This window comes from Squalius cephalus, assembly GCF_949319135.1.
Source record: "Squalius cephalus genome assembly, chromosome: 18".
Lineage (NCBI taxonomy): Eukaryota > Metazoa > Chordata > Actinopteri > Cypriniformes > Leuciscidae > Squalius > Squalius cephalus.
In genome coordinates, this window is record NC_137139.1 from 9128666 (window position 1) to 9145499 (window position 16834).

General features: G+C 43.5%; 1 protein-coding gene across 2 annotated transcripts in view; it reads right to left on the reverse strand.

Annotated features, from left to right (window-relative positions):
- LOC307145412 (NACHT, LRR and PYD domains-containing protein 3-like) overlaps positions 1-16834 on the reverse strand; it is a 133347-nt gene that overhangs the window by 37788 nt on the left and 78725 nt on the right. For both annotated transcript variants that reach the window (XM_079848513.1, XM_079848514.1), the window contains exons 11-12: positions 4184-4357; positions 3880-3990 (exon numbers count right to left, since the gene is read on the reverse strand). In XM_079848513.1, the coding sequence (XP_079704639.1) occupies positions 3880-3990; positions 4184-4357 (285 nt within the window). The remainder of the gene's footprint in view (positions 1-3879; positions 3991-4183; positions 4358-16834) is intronic.

A 16834-nucleotide genomic window follows, 5' to 3' on the forward strand; every position in this document is an offset into this window, starting at 1 on the left:
CAGTAAATTTTTTAGTCTTCAGAGGATGCGGATGGAGTTGACCATCCTGTTTGTTATTTTTCCCGCACGTTTAACAAACACCAGCTAATGTATTCTACAATCGAGAAAGAGGCTTTGGCAATGTTACTCTCCCTTCAGCATTTTGAAGTTTATGTTTGTTCATCTCCTGTACCTGTCATTCTTTTCACAGATCATAACCCGCTGACATTCCTCTTTCGTATGTATAATCATTGACCATGAGATGGTCTTTAGTGGTCCAGGATTATAATATGGAAATTAGGCATAAGAAGGGCATCGATAATGTTATTGCCGATGCATTGTCTCGTGTTTAGTTACTGAATGCAATCCTTTAAAGTTTGTTCTTGTGGAAGGAGGTGTTAGGCGTATGTGTTTCGTTTTCTCTCTCTTTCCAATTGGTTCATCCATTTGCATTTGCTCCAGCCAATCACTGGCTGTCTTGTGATCAGCCAATCACACACTGAAACTTGAGATCACCAAGGTCTATAAAGCTCAAGATGGCCGTTATAGAAGAAAGACTTCTTTGTTCTGCTTGTGGCTGTTGCAAAGCTTTTCAGTTTGTTTTTCTTATTTTGACTTTGTAAGGTCTTTGCACCTTTCTTGATGCTTGTTTTATTTTTGAATTGGGAACAGGTTAGGGGCCCTTTACATGTTGCAACATGTAGACCTTAACCCTGTCTAGTAACACCAGGTAAGGAGTGGTTGCCAACTATTGTACGTTTTTGTTCTAGTTAGAGTAGGCAGATTTATTTTGTGTTTTCTTTTCAGTAAGACACTTCTGCCTGTTCCCTTTTCACCTTTTTTGTTTTTCATCTTTGTTTATGTAAATACATTTAACTATTCTTAGTAAAGCTTTACTTCTAACGCTTCACGCTTTGTTGGTGGTCTGTTTGAGTCTCCTTCTGTCTAGTACAACAGTGTTGGTTCTGTTCTAGTTTATGTTTTATGTCCCTTCGAAACCCCTAGACCAATAGGGACATAACATTTGTGCAGATGCAAATTTCTTTACTGGGAATAACAAGGTCCTCACAAAGAGTATATAAGCTGACACAGTCTCTGTAAGTTCATCTAGGTCAGCACACGCATTTGTAAACACATCCCAATATTTGCAACTAAAACAGTCCTGGATAAAATGTATAGTTTCATCTGACCACACCGGAACTAAACAACGTTCCGGCTTAGTTTTCTTTAGGACCAATTTGTATAATGGAACAAAGTTCACAAAAAGCCTGAATCTTTTCACGTCATACCTTCCAAGCCTGAGTCTCTTGACATCATGCCTGCCAAGCCTGAGCTTTTTCTTGCATTCCTGCTGACCCTGAGCCTCTTCACGTCATACCTGCCGAGCCTGAGCTTCTTCACGTCAGGCCTTTTCGAGCCTGAGCCTCTTCACATCATGCTTGCCGAGCTAGAGACTGTTTACGTTATACCTGCCAAGCCAGAGACTGTTCATGCCACATCTGATGTGCCTGTGTCTTCAGACAAGATGGCTGCCGTGCCTGAGTCATCTCCGGAAGATGCAGCGCTACCATAGTGGCCACAGATATTTTGTGTGTGTGGGCAGCACAAACAAACCCTCTGGCCCCATAGCTCTACCCAATATCATTTTTTGGGGGGCAGTAACTGAAGAATAACAAATTTTAAGAATCTATTTCAAATATGCTTCCATACATAACATCACAGTAAAGAATATTGTATTTAGCTTTTAAGGTTCTGCTCAGCAAAGTTGCAATTCCGTTTTTCTCCTTATTGTCTTTAATGGCTCTTGGAGTCCCAGTTTCACTCAGACTGATGGAATTAGCACACAAATGATTCACTGAGAATCTCACCTTTTGTTCTGCAAATGGCTTTTGGAGCCCAAATGGCTCTTGGAGCCAAAGTCCCAGCTCCAGATGTTGAATCGTTAGGCTGATTGGATTAGCAATGCAATAGACTGTTATGCTGATTGAATTAGGATTGGCCAGACCCTCAGTCTAGGGTGTTACCTAAACCTGTTACATGCTTTGTTTGAATTTGTCTCCACCTTCAAAAGTCCCTCCTCCTAAAATGCCTATAAGATGCCCATGTAAACTTATGTTACTTTAGATTTGTTGGATGACTGCAGCAACGTACAGCGAAGTTCTCAATAAAGAATAACTTCTGTTTGAACGTGATCCCAACATCTCCTGGTCTTGCTTTGATGAAGGAAAAGAAGTTTCCAACAGTACCTTGCTAGGGCCGTGGAGGCCACGCCGCCCTGGCCCCCTGAACTACCAGCTCCACCCTGGCTCCCTGCACTGCCGGCTTCACCCTGTCTTCCTGCACTGCCGGGTACGCCCATGTCTCCTGAACTGTCGGGTCCACCTTGGAGGATTCATAGCCTGCCAGGTCAGCCCACGCTCCTCGACCCAGGCCCACCATGCCATAGTCCTAGCCCTGTTCCCCTGCACAGGGCTGACCCGCCATCCCTCCCCAAGACTGCCCTCCTGGACTCTTGTGGTTTTGTGTCATGTTGGGCATCGGTAGCCGGGGGGATATGTCACATTTTGGTTTTGTTTCATGTTCGTGTTTCATGTCTGTGTTTCATGTTGGGCATCGGGAGCCAGGTGGATATGTCACATTTTGGTTTTGTTTCATGTTCGTGTTTCATGTCTGTGTTTCATGTCTGCCATGTCATCCCCTGTTATAGTCATGTGATCATGCCATGTGTTCCCCATGTGAATGTCATGTTGTCATTTCCATACATTTATCTGTGCCATAAATAATTGTGCCTCGCCATGGCTTCAAGTTAATGGATGGGTGGTGTTTGTATTATATTATCTTTTTGAAAACATAGATAAAAAGACTGGATATGGGATAAAGGTTAATTGTATTTAAACAGATATTTTATAATATCCCTCAAGTTCCATAAAAAGCATGTTGCCTGGTAAAGCATCATGGAACTTATGAAATGAGTTAATAGTGTAAAATTAAGATGTGTTCTTAGTTTTACACGCTTCAGCTGTGGTTTGTTGTGTGTGAAAGAACATACAAGCATATATTAGCTATTTGAATAGCTATTTGATAATACAACCATTATTAATTAATAAATTATTACACCCACTTCAATTTCTCCAGTTTACAGCGTGGATTTCTCAGTAAAGCAGATAGCTGCTTCACTCCTGACTCTCCTTGTGTATTACAGCTCAGATCCAGCTTTCTCAGGTGTGAGGGGTTTGATCTCAGAGCTGAAGCCAGAGCAGCACATCCTCTCTCTTTAATACTGCAATTAGACAACCTGCAGCATGATGGAGAAAACATCTCACACACAAAGCCTAACACACACAAATTTATCATGAAATTTGAAGTCATTTAGATGACTAATTACTTAATATGTTCATTGAAGTAGCCATAATTAAAGTGATGAAACCTTTAAAAAATTCCTTATAAAACTAAATTGTCCAAACTGCGCGCTCAAAGTAAGGCAAAAAAAAAAAAAAAAAATGTTTATTAATATAAATTAGTATTAGTAGCATCAAACATCTATTCATACATTTTACAAATCACTTGTTCTATGTAGGGTCACATGTTTGCAGAAGCCTATCCCAACATCTCACAGGCACCCCAAAGTATTTGTCATACTTTGACATATTTTTAGCATAAAACATCTTGTCACTTTTCTCATATGTATCTGTCATTCACAATTAAATTATTATATTTCAGTTGTTTAGTTACACACTGAATACCACTGAATATCCATGTTTGTTTGTATATGTAAATACATTTGTCGTATTCTGCCAAAAAAAAAGAAAAAAAGAAAAGGAAATGATGAATACTGACTTTAGTTTCTCCAGTTTACACTGCGGATCCTTCAGTAGAGTAGAGAGTAGCTTTACACCTGACTCCCCTGGTTCATTGTAGTTAAGATTCAATGTCATCAGGTGTGAGGGGTTTGATCTCAGAGCTAAGATCAGAGCAGCACAATCTTCCTCTCCAATATTGCAGCCGTACAGCCTGCAAAAAGCATTTTGTCACTCCTGAATGGTTCTTATTGATTCTCATCATTCCAGAGTGATGAATAAAAACAACGTAATAAATATTTATATAAATATTTATAAACAGTTGTTTAAGTTAAAACATATATGTGGCTGTATGCCTGTGACATATATAAAGTGATCAGAACATATATCAAACCATCTGTACTAACATTAATTTCATCAATTTACAACGTGGATCCCCCAGTAGACCAGAGAGTTGCTTCATTCCTGAGCATCCTGGTTTATTATGGTTCAGATTAAGTTCTCTTAGGTGTGAGGGGTTTGATCTGAGAGATGAAGCCAGAGCAGTACAGCCTTCCTCTTCAATATTACAGTCCCACAGTCTGCAGAAAGGAAGATAAAAGTTTTACACTGAAAATAATACTTGTCTCAGGTTATAAGAACAAATAAAACATTTGATATGTTTATGTGATGTCACGGCTTGCAGGGAGTTGAGGAGGCAAGGATCTAAACACAAACCTTATAGAAATCACCCAGGAATAAAAAAAAAATAAGACAACTCAAAAGGAAAAGACACCACAAAAGCTTAGAAATAAAACTAAAACAAACTACTGACAAAAAAGAAGTGAAATACAGGTCTATAAATGTGAAGGGATAGTGAGAACTAAACTCAAAACAGTTCAGAACTATTTAGAAACCAATGGGGAAAAATGACCCAACTGGCTGAGGTGGCTGAGTACCATGCCCCTCTGTTCGCACAACTGCTCTCGTGACTGGGCCTGTATTAGCCAGCCGTCGAAATAGTTGAGGATATGAATGCCATGTTCTCTGAGGAGAACAAGGGCCACCTCCACAACTTTCGTGAAGATGCAGGGAGACAGGGCCAGCCCAAAGGGTAGGACTTTGTACTGATATGCTCAAACCTTGAACGCAAAGTGTAGAAAAGGCCTGTGTCGAGGGGAGAATCGAGACATGAAAGTATGCGTCCTTAAAGGTCAATCGCTGCAAACTAGTATTGGTGTTGCATCTGAAAATGTGTTTCTGCATCAACATTTGGAACAGTGGATGGTCAAGGGCCCGGTTCAGAACTCACAGGTCCAAGATTGGCCGTAACCCACAGCTATTCTTGTCTACAATGAAGTAAGGGCTGTAAAACCCTGTCTTTGTAACAACTGGAGGGACCAGCTTGATCGCATCCTTCGCCAGTAGGACTGCAAATCTCCACCCGTAAGACAGGAGCATCAGAGTTTTGCACAGAGGTAAACTGGACGCCCCTGAACTTAGGGGGGCGACAAGCGACCTGAAATGCATAGCCGAGTCTGATGGTGCGAATGAGCCAGCAGGAGGGGCTGGGGAGCACTAGCCATAACCCCAGACACCGCACCAATGGGAAAAAAGAGACGTACATGTAGAGAGGCAGTGATGGACCCGGCTCGGAGGGCTCCGTGGCGGCCCAACACAGGGTCTGAGTGTGCGGTGCAACATTTACCTGGTTCCACGTCGGGCAAAGGGTGCATGAAAAGGCTTGGTTGCGTCCTTGTACCACCCACTACTGCCCACTGGCGACAGACAAGATTCTTCACCCGGCCCTCCTCCGGGGGAGGGAAGACCTGATGGCCATCAGCAGAAGAATCGAGATCGAGGAATATACAGGGGGAATCCACCTCGTCTGAGGTAGTCGAGTCTCGACCGCAACACTGAGATCGTCATCTCCCTGCAGTGGGTACATGACTCATCCACAAAAGCCACCTCAGTAACCTCAATAACATATTTTTATTTATTTTGTCCTCACATTCTTTCTTGTGGTACCCTCTCAGTGACATACCTGACTGAAAGGCTCATTATGCGGGTCATTGTCTTCTCAGGTGTGAATCACAGCATTATTCATGATCATTCACGCCCCAACGCATATTTCCTTTCTAAACAAAACTGTTTTTACAAAATTTAAATCAATGTATTGTTTTACATGAATGAATAGGCAGGATGATTTTCACATCACTTTGAAGCAAAAACTCTAGGCGACAACTTTTATTCATTATTCATCCATTAGTCAAAAGTCTTGTGGACAAGTGTTCATTTTGGCAGCCATTTTTGATTTAGTCTAAATCTTCATCTTCAGATGAAAATGCTTAGTCACATTTTTTGTCATTCATAGTGTTAGTCTAGTTTTGTCGACGAAAAGTCATTGCATTTTTTGTCAACTTTTAGTCATTACTTTTAGTCAAACTGCTATTTCATATGTGGTCTTTAGACAAAAAAATGTCATTATAATTTTTCTCTCTAGGCCAATTCAATTAAGCTTATGAGAAATGTGAATCAAGGTAACAGGCTGTATTGACATTGCACTCTTTAACAGTAGCAATTGTGCAATTCTACATATCCCTGTTCCTTAGTTTAGTGGTTCTCCAATTTTAGAGTGCCGTACCCCCTGGTACCCCCTCTCTTCCACTTAGACTGCAGTCACACCTTTTCCATTAAGGGACAATATTTGCCCCCTTTAATTGATTTTTCCAGTTAATTTTTTACCTTTATAAATACCTTTATAAAATAATTAATGCTTTAAATAAAACAATCTTCAATAAATGAAGAGTTTGGTTCCAAAACGTAATAAATCCATTTTGATTAATTTGAGTAAAAATGTGTTTTCTTTACCAAGAAAGTGGCAAGATGAAAACCACTATTTTCTGTTTAAAACTTTCACATAGCATCTTTCGATTATAATAACATAAAAAATTCAAATCCAGATTTTGATTTTCAAAGATATATTATAAAAACTGATTATTTTCCCCCCAAAATGCAATAAATTCATGACACTTTTTTTTTTTTTTTTTCAAAAGGCAATTAATCCATTGAATCAATATAAAAGTTATTTTTCATATTGAAACTGTTGAAAATACACAACAAAGTCAGTTGATCCACATATGACAGCCTCTGAACTCGGTCAATACTTAACTTATATACAGGCACGTACTGGACTAAAAATACACGTAAGCATGAATGCTCGTAAAAACAGTCTGTAATGTTTTGTCTTCTCCTTTATTCGACAAAAAAACAAGTGGTTTATTTTTTTAAACACATTTCAGTCTCGTCTTTTTTCGTTAACAATATTGCATGTGTTGATACAGTATAGTCACAGTTATCGTTTAATGACTTGGGTGTCGTCTCTCATCGTCTTGTCTTAGTCAGGGAAAAAAAGGTCGTCAACGAATATTTTTTGTCATAATTTTCGTTAACGAAATTAACAGTTGTGGACACATATTTAGTATGTGTTTTGTGGCCTTATTTCAGAAACTTTAATTTTTTGTTTTTTTCAATAACCATGCATAAACATTATTCTTTCAAAAATACAAACATGTACATACGTACATGTTGCTCACATATTGTGGTAACCCTGTTTGTGCTGAATAGATGTAATGACACATTTTCCATTTAATATGTTTATAAGCAACTGAATAAAACAAATGTCAGGGCATGTCAAAACATCTCAAGGACCCCAAAAACACATTAGACCCCTAATGGTTAATTAATCTCTGATGATGATGTCATCGGAATACACACATCAGAGGCTATAAATAGACTTGTGACCGGTGCGCTCATCAGATCACTTTGTCTGAAGAACTTTCTGAACACACCCCAAGTGCGGCAATGAAGCACAGCATCTCATTTCCGCTTATTCAGGGAACAGGTTTATAGTCAAGTAACCCGAGAAGTTCTCTTTCAAAAGCTACTCTCAATGCTGCACTTGATTTAAGTGCAATGGGAACGAGAATACCAACGCCGCCACACTGGACCCCTTAAGGTTGTGTAGTGTATGCGAACAAACATGAGGAGGGCCTCAGACATGAGCTTGACATGTCAACTCAAGGACCTGTGAGTCCAGAGTAACATGAACATCCAAAATATAGAATCTAATAAATGTGTGCGGAGAGGACCAGCCTGCCTCATCACTTGCTGCTAGGGGGCAACTCTTGCTAAAGCCTTACAGCAGTGGTTCTCAAACCTGTCCTGGGTACCCCCCACCGCTTCACCTTTTGTATATCTCCCTCATCAGACACACCCAATTCAAGTCTTGCAGTCTGTACTAATGAGCTGATAAGTTGAATCAGATGTGTTAGGTAAGGAAGACATGAAAAATGTGCAGTGGTGAGGGGTCCCCAGGACAGGTTAGATAACCACTGCCCTACAGGAAGCAAACCCCTTAGTAGAATGAGCCCTAATGCCGAGAGTCGAAGCTTGATCACACGCCTCATTGGCTAGAGCAAAAGCATCCCTCACCCAAAGCCCCCCGGTTTCGCCCCCCTCCCATAACAAATGAACAGCTGCTCTGACATATGCCAAATGATGATGCATTTGACGACTAGCCCCTCAAGGACCAGGGCTAAGTCCCAAGAGGGAACATTCACTCTGACGGGTGGTCTCAGTCACCTAGCTCCACAAATGAAGCCGGCGATCAGAGGGTGTTCCCCACTGAAACCCCGTCAATTTGAGTATGGAAAGCTCAAATGGCGGCCACAAATTCTCTGAGAGTAGCTGGACATTTGCCTGCTGACAGCTTTTTCTGCAGAAACTCCAGCACTGAAACAATCTGGCAGTGGACTGGGTCTGCATGATGTATAATACACCACCTTTTAAAGATGTGCCACTTAAGGGTGTACATTCTTCACAGCCCTATCACATCCGCTGGAAGTCCAGCGCTCAGAAAAGCGCATGTTAGAACAGCGCATCAGCACGTAAATTAAATGTTTAACTGGCAAGTAATGAACTTTTGTGTATTTCTTTGTCCTGTGAGTGTAACTACCTCTGCATTAACATGTGAATGTATGTTGCGTTGTACAGTATGTTGAGACTGAGGCGCCAGATAGAATGCACTGTAGCATGATACTACAATATTTCTTTAAAAGCAGATCGTGGAGACATTTTAGTCTGCGTACACGTCACACACCAGGATGCGCGCGCGCCCTCAGATCACTTGGACGTGGCTGTGTATTAGAGGTAAAAACGATATAAATACAGTTCGTTTTCTCACACAAACCACTCGTTTCGTGTCTTAGGCCATCAATGTGTACTTACGATGGGGAATTGTTTAATTTGGACGATGGGGAATTGTTTTAATTTGGACTCTGTGCATGCTCTTTGAGACAGTGACCACAGACCTGCATTAAATGACTGACAGACAAGAACGGTTTGACCTAAAAATATCAAAATTGAAACTACTGCGGAAAAAAAGACACCTACATCTTGGATGCCCTTGAGGTAAGCTAAAACATACCAAAATTTAATTTCAAAGTGAACTATCCCTTTAAGTAATTTGTATAAAACCAACAAGATGTCCAGTATCTCAAACGCTTGCTGATTATTTTTAATTTGACCACGCCCACGCGCGCAAAAGAGATTCACATGCATATCTCCACATGGAACGCGAACGCGCTCGTTACCTCAAAAACAAAGCACGAAAAAACTTCACAAGTCTCTGCTTTTCGTCGAGTTTGGAAGACGCGCCTGAGCTTACATTGGATTTACCTCAGAAGAAGAAGAACGCGATTTGAAGACAAGAAAGATGTAAGGTAAGAAATTCTTATTAGTTTATGTTATTGTTGCATAAACTTCACATTGCAGTTGTACTGTTGCTAGATACAGGTCCTTCTCAAAAAATTAGCATATTGTGATAAAGTTCATTATTTTCCATAATGTAATGATAAAAATGAAACTTTCATATATTTTAGATTCATTGCACACCAACTGAAATATTTCAGGTCTTTTATTGTTTTAATACTGATGATTTTGGCATACAGCTCATGAAAACCCAAAATTCCTATCTCAAAAAATTAGAAATGCAATGAATCTAAAATATATTAAAGTTTAATTTTTATCATTACATTATGGAAAATAATGAACTTTATCACAATATGCTAATTTTTTGAGAAGGACCTGTATATGGTGAATATTATAATATTTAGACCCATGTTTACTGTTACTGTGTTTGTGGATATCTGCTCAAATGTAGATATGTATAATATGGTAACCATAATGTTTCATATTTTGGAGCATGCTGTGCGTTTGAATGTATCATATTTTGCAGCATGCTGTGCGTTTGAATGTTTCATATTTTGGAGCGCGATCGCGTTTGAAAAGCAAAACGCACCAAACATTAGGCTTCATGTTTTTACTATTATCTCATTTCATATCATCATAACGAATGGAAACATTTGAAGTAACATATGATAATCAATATATTTTTCTCTAGCGTAGTTGTTACTGAAATCTTTTGGAAGATTTATAGGCTGCTATAGGTTATTGTTATTATTATTTTATGCAGCACTGCGCATAGCTTATGCCTACAAGGCACAACAAACCTGGTGTTCATTATATTATATATTGTTGGAAACATTTGTGTGTGTGTGTGTGTCTATTCTTTGAATTTTAAAAAGCAATTTTAACCACAAAAATCTAAAATTTAATCCCAAAATCGTGCAGGCCTATAGCTTCTCTTGATATCAGTATGTTAAATTTTTTTTTTTTCAGGGCCCAGATGCAACTGAGTCCTGCTGACTTCAACATTCACATGACTCTCTGCACATGAACATGGTAAAGTGAAAATCAAACACCTTGGAAATGAAAGGTATGTACAATGTTTTTAGGAATGGCACAAAGGTCTCTGTCTTTGGATCATTGTTTTCAATAGTGTGCTTTTTTGTCATTTGTTGTGTATCTTTGGATTATGTTGTGTTGTAAATAAATCCAAACAATCAAAAAGCCATTATTTTTTAAATCTCCTCATTCTTTGTGCAAGGTTGCTCAGAGTGGCAGGGCCTGATAGCTCCTAATAGGGCCGTTAGGGGAGGGTCTTTGTCTTTCTCAGGTGTGAAAGGCTTACATATTAATGATGTGATCACGCCTCCCCGCATAAAGCTTTCTTACACAAAACACGTCTTACAATTTTTAAATCAATATATTGTCTTATCTGAATGAGCAGTCAGGATGATTTTCACATAGTTTTGGAGCAAATATTCTAGGCTACATGATACAATTTTCAAAAGTCTTGTTAAGACATAATCAGTATGGGTTTCATGGCCTTATTTCAGTGACAATTTTTTTTTTGCATTTTCACAAACCACGCATAAATGTCATTATCTCAGAACTACAAACTTTTACATACATGCTGCTGATATATTATTGTAGCAGAGTTTGTGCTAAATACAGTGTAATCAGACTTTAGCCATGAAAATGTCACAAGTAACAGAAATAAGCACAAATGTCAGAGCATGTCAGAACACCTCCAGGCCCAGAAAACAGCTCAGACCCCAGAGGGTTAAAAAGATAGGCTCGATTTTTTTAGCAGTGCAAAAGAGACTCAAAATACTCTGTTGATTTTGATCTTACATATAAGTGTTATACATTATTCGATCCAGATAATGTTTTTTTTTACATTTTTTTACATTCAGAGAATGTAGATTCTTTTTTTTGTGTATACTCACAATAAAAACAAACTTGTGCTTTTTGCCAAATAAAGAAAAATAAACATGATGCGAGCTCAGCCTTCTCTCTGTCAGTGAAGTCCATTCTGAAACGCGTCTGAAAATGAACTGTAACTCAGCGAATACTCAGTCAAACAGGCATACAGTCACACAGGCATAAAGCTTGAATTCTCTTCTTTTAAATGAAGTAATTTATATAAAAAAAATGTTCTCAGTTTATGTAATCTGTATGAAAAGAGAGTCGTTCTCATTACAGCTTATTACAGCTCATTAAGTGTTAATGTGAACAAGCCCACAGAGAGTGCATGCTATTCAAATGCAAATGGTTAAAACTTTATAATAACGTTCAGTTGTAAGTCATTTATAAGTGTCTAGTTAATGATGAACTAATAATTTACAAAACATTCATAAATTAGCAAATGATATACAAACATTTTATGTATGTTTTGTAAATTCCGTTACAAGTAATTTACAAGTGATTAGTAAATGATTAACTAATCATTTACGAAACATGACTATGCATTGATAAATGATTGATAAGTGATATGTTCATTATTTTATGTATGTTTTGTAGATTCAGTTATAAGTCATTTACATTTGATTAGTTAATTATTAACTAATCATTTACAAAACATGAGGTAACACTTTAGAATACTGTTCCTTCATTAATGAATAACTACACAGGAACAAATGAGTAATGCATTAGTAACACTCTAGTAACTACTATTAACTAACAAGAAACTCTGATTAACGAATTAGTAAGTAATAGCGCTCAGTCGGATGTGGTAGTTCACTATTAGCTAATCAATAACTACTATTTTTCATACCTCACTGAAGACTATAAGAACTACTATATACAGGTTAATAAATATTTATAATGCACAATGTTTAATATAAGGTAATGGTAGCCCATTAGTAATGAATCAAGTGTTACTACATCATTCTAAAGGAACGTCTTGGTTACGTATGTAACCATCGTTCCCTGAGTAGGGAACGGAGACGTTACGTCGGATGACGACGAATGGGGTTTCGCTTAGAAAGCCTATCATCTTCGAGTATATAAAACGAGCCAATGGCAATGAAATGCCATGGGTCTGCGGAATTTGCATAGCGTAACTCCGCCCTACCCTGGGGGTATATAAGGAAGTACGCCGGCAACATGCAGATATGTCTTCGCTGAGGAGCCGAGACTGAACTCAGGCGTTCCAGCAGTACAGCGGAAGTGGCAGGGAGACGTAACGTCTCCGTTCCCTACTCAGGGAACGAGGGTTACATACGTAACCGAGACGTTCTCTTTCGTAGTCACTCCGAGTTACGTCGGATGACGACGAATGGGGTTCCCAGTGTAATCACGCCACCTCTCGACTGTCTTCCAGTGCCCTGCGTAAGTCTGAGCTCCCTGTCGTGAGACTAGCACGGACGAAGGAGTCCTACTTAACACAGGAATACCAAGGTACACTGGGAAGCATATCTCAGTGGAAATATGCAATTATGCCCAGCCCGAAGGGGGGGACTTGGAATACACATATGACCCCGGGGGGCTGCATATGGAGTAACACTGGGGTGTCCAGCCGCAGGTGGAATATTTCAACCCCAGGGGTGGCAAGGTGGCTTGCCAAGGGAAAGACACATGCTCAGAGAGGCTTACAGTGGAAATACACATGTGGGGGTCACCCAGAGGGGGAACCATGCACATGGAGGCACCTAGCCAAGCGCGAAAGCTGCCGGTGGCATAACTCTGGCGTTGACGTCATCAGTGCTGGAGGAGACTCAGGGCTTATTAAGCTCACCTGAGGAGAATATCGCACGTATCCCGTCCGTGGAGAGGAATGGCGAGCAAGCGAAGACACCTAAGCAGAATCTAGTACCGGCTAGTTGAAGCGAGCACATGAGAAGAAACTGGCTCCACTCGGAGATTGTAGAATCTCGCGAATGTGTTGGGTGTCGCCCAGCCTGCAGCTCTGCAGATGTCTGTTAGAGAGGTGCCATACGCTAGAGCCCAAGAGGATGCCACACTCCGAGTGGAGTGGGCCGTCACACCAAGGGGGCATGATCGACCTTGCTGCTGGTAAGCCAAAGCAATGGCGTCCACTATCCAGTGAGACAACCTTTGCTTGGAGAGAGCCTTTCCCTTCAGCTTCCCACCATGACAGACAAAGAGCTGGTCTGAGGTCCTGAAACACTGCGTTCTGTCAACGTAAGCACGGAGTGCGCGTACTGGACAGAGCAGTGCCAAGGCTGGGTCTGCCTCCTCCGAGGGCAGCGCTTGCAGGTTCACCACCTGGTCTCGAAAGGGTGTGGTGGGAACCTTGGGCACATATCCAGGCCGGGGTCTCAGGATCACGTGAGAGTTAGCCGGCCCGAATTCCAGGCACGCTTCGTCAACCGAAAATGCCTGCAGGTCCCCTACCCTCTTGATGGAGGCCAATGCAACCAGGAGCGCTGTCTTCATTGACAGGAACTTAAGCTCCACTGATTGCAGAGGCTCAAAGGGAGCACTCTGCAGGGCAGTTAAAACCACTGAGAGGTCCCAAGAGGGTACGAGGGGAGGACGAGGAGGATTCAGTCTCCTCGCTCCCCTCAGGAACCTGACGATCAGGTCGTGCTTACCCAAGGACTTACCATCAACTGCGTCGTGATGTGCGGCAATGGCGGCAACATACACTTTCAGGGTGGAGGGAGACAGCCTTCGCTCCAACCCATCTTGCAGGAAGGAAAGCACGATACTGATGGGGCATTTCGTGGGTTCTAGATGTTTAGAAGAACACCAGTTGACAAAGAGGTTCCACTTCAACGCATAGGCATGTCTCGTGGACGATGCTCTAGCGGAAGTGATGGTAGCCACCACCGCTGGTGGTAGGGTACTCAAACCTACCTCGTCCCGTCCAGGAGCCACATGTGGAGGTTCCAAAGATCGGGACGAGGGTGCCATAAGGTGCCCCGTCCCTGAGAAAGCAGGTCCTTCCTCAGGGGAATTGGCCAGGGAGGTGCTGTAGCGAGGAGTACTAGTTCTGGGAACCAGGTGCGGTTGTGCCAATACGGGGCAACCAAAATTACCTGCTCCTCGTCCTCCCTGATCTTGCGCAAAGTCTGCGCAAGAAGGCTCACTGGGGGAAACGCATACTTGCGGAGGCCCCGCGGCCAGCTGTGCGCCAGTGCATCCGTGCCGAGCGTGCCCTCGGTCAGGGAATAAAACAGGTCGCAGTGGGACGAGTCGTGGGAGGCAAACAGGTCTACCTGTGCGTCCCCGAACTGATCCCAAATCAGCTGAACCGTCTGGGGATGGAGTCTCCATTCTCCAGCGAGAGGCCGAAGCCGAGACAGCTCGTCGGCCGCCTGGTTCAGGTCTCCCGGGATATAAATGGCTCGAAGCGACCTCAGATGCTTCTGACTCCATATAAGGAGGTTGCGAGCGAGTTGCGACATACGGCGGGAGCGTAGACCACCTTGATGGTTAATGTACGCTACTGTGGCGATATTGTCTGATCGGACTAGTACGTGTTGACCCCTGAGCAACGCACGGAAGCGGTGCAGGGCAAGGCGTACAGCCAGCAACTGACATGCCAAAGGCGCTGGGGTCCTGTCCAGGAGCCCGCGGCAGCATGTCCATTGCACATGGCGCCCCAACCCGTGGCGGAGGCATCTGTCTATACAACAACATGCCTGGAAACTCGTTCTAAGGGAACTCCGGCTCGTAGAAAATTGAGGTACGACCACGGGGAGAAGGTCTGACGGCAGGTCGGAGTCACTGGGACTCGGAGCGTGCCGTGTTGCCATGCCCACCTCGGGACTCGATCGCAAAGCCAAAGCTGAAGCGGTCTCATATGAAGCAATCCGAGCGGCGTTACTGCGGCTGCGGATGCCATATGCCCCAGGAGCCTCTGAAAAAGTTTCAGTGGAGCCGCACTCCTGCCCTCGAACTGACGAAGGCAAGTCAGCAGTGACTGCGTGCGCTCGCTCGTAAGCTGCGCGCACATGGCAACCGAGTCGATCTCCATACAGAGAAAAGAGATCCTCTGCGCTGGGCAGAGTTTGCTCTTCTCCCAGTTGACCCGAAGGCCCAGACGAGCTAGGTGCCGGAGCACAAGGTCCCTGTGTTCGCAAACCTGGTCTCGAGAGTGAGCTAGGGGAACAAGGGCTGCCTCGACGACCTTCGTGAAGACGCGAGGAGACAGGGCTAGCCCGAAAGGGAGAACCGCGTACTGGTATGCCTGCCCCTCGAAAGCAAACCGAAGAAACGGTCTGCGTCGAGGAAGAATGGAGACATGGAAGTAGGCGTCCTTCAGGTCGATCGCTGCAAACCAATCCTGTGGCCGCACGCATTCGAAAAGGCGTTTGGCCGTGAGCATCTTGAACGGCAGCCTGTGAAGGGAGCGGTTCAGGACGCGCAGGTCCAGGATAGGTCGTAATCCACCGGATTTCTTCGGTACAATGTAGAAAGTAGGGGCTGTAGAAGCCGGACTTCATTTCGGCTGGAGGGACAGTCTCGATCGCACCCTTCGCCAGTAGGGTGGCGACCTCCGCTCTCATGACAGGGGCATTGCCACCGACCATAGTGAAGTGGACTCCCCTGAAGCGGGGAGGAGACCGCACGATGTGAGCGGAGTTCTTTCTTTAACCACATTAGGGTGCTGCCCGTCGTGGGACGAGCAGCGGGAGTGGGACAACCAAGGATTCTCCCCCGGCCCTCCACCGGGGGAAGGTGGTACCGTCTCCTCCCTGCTTCCGTTTCCTGAAAATAACTCAGTACCATCTCTGAGCAGCCCGTCTCAGGAGCGCCGTTTTGCCTGGCGTTTAGCGGGGCGCGGGGCGGGAGAGGGCTGTGGCGCCTTCCTGCGGCTTCCTCCACGACGCGGCCCGGAAGCAGATGGCTTTGGGTCACCACGGGAAGAAGCACTCTGAGGACACGGTTGCATCGCAAAAGAGCGTTCAACCTGGGGAACCCCAGTGTACCCTTTGGCAGCCGCCTGATCGAGAGGAGGCAAGGCGGAGGAGGTCACCGAGCGATCACGGGAAGACAATGGTGCCTTCCAGGACCTCGTGACCTCCTCATGCACATCCGGGAAGAAAGGCATTGGGGTTGGGCGGCGACGAGGGTCAGCGGCCGCTCACAAAAACCAATCATCCAGCCGCGAGCGCACTGGACCAGGTGGTGGGGACCACTCTAGACCAATGGCCGCGGCTGCCCGGGAAAGCATGGCCGTCAGCTTGGGATCAGACTCGGGCAATGCTGGGACACCCGAGGGTGGCAGCACAGCCGAATCGTCACTTCCCAAGGACTCCTGCCCACCTTGTGATGCAGCGATCGACATACAATCCTCCTCTTGAGCGCCGAATGAGACCCGCGGCAAGTCAGTGGACTGTACACTTCGGAACACTCGCGGG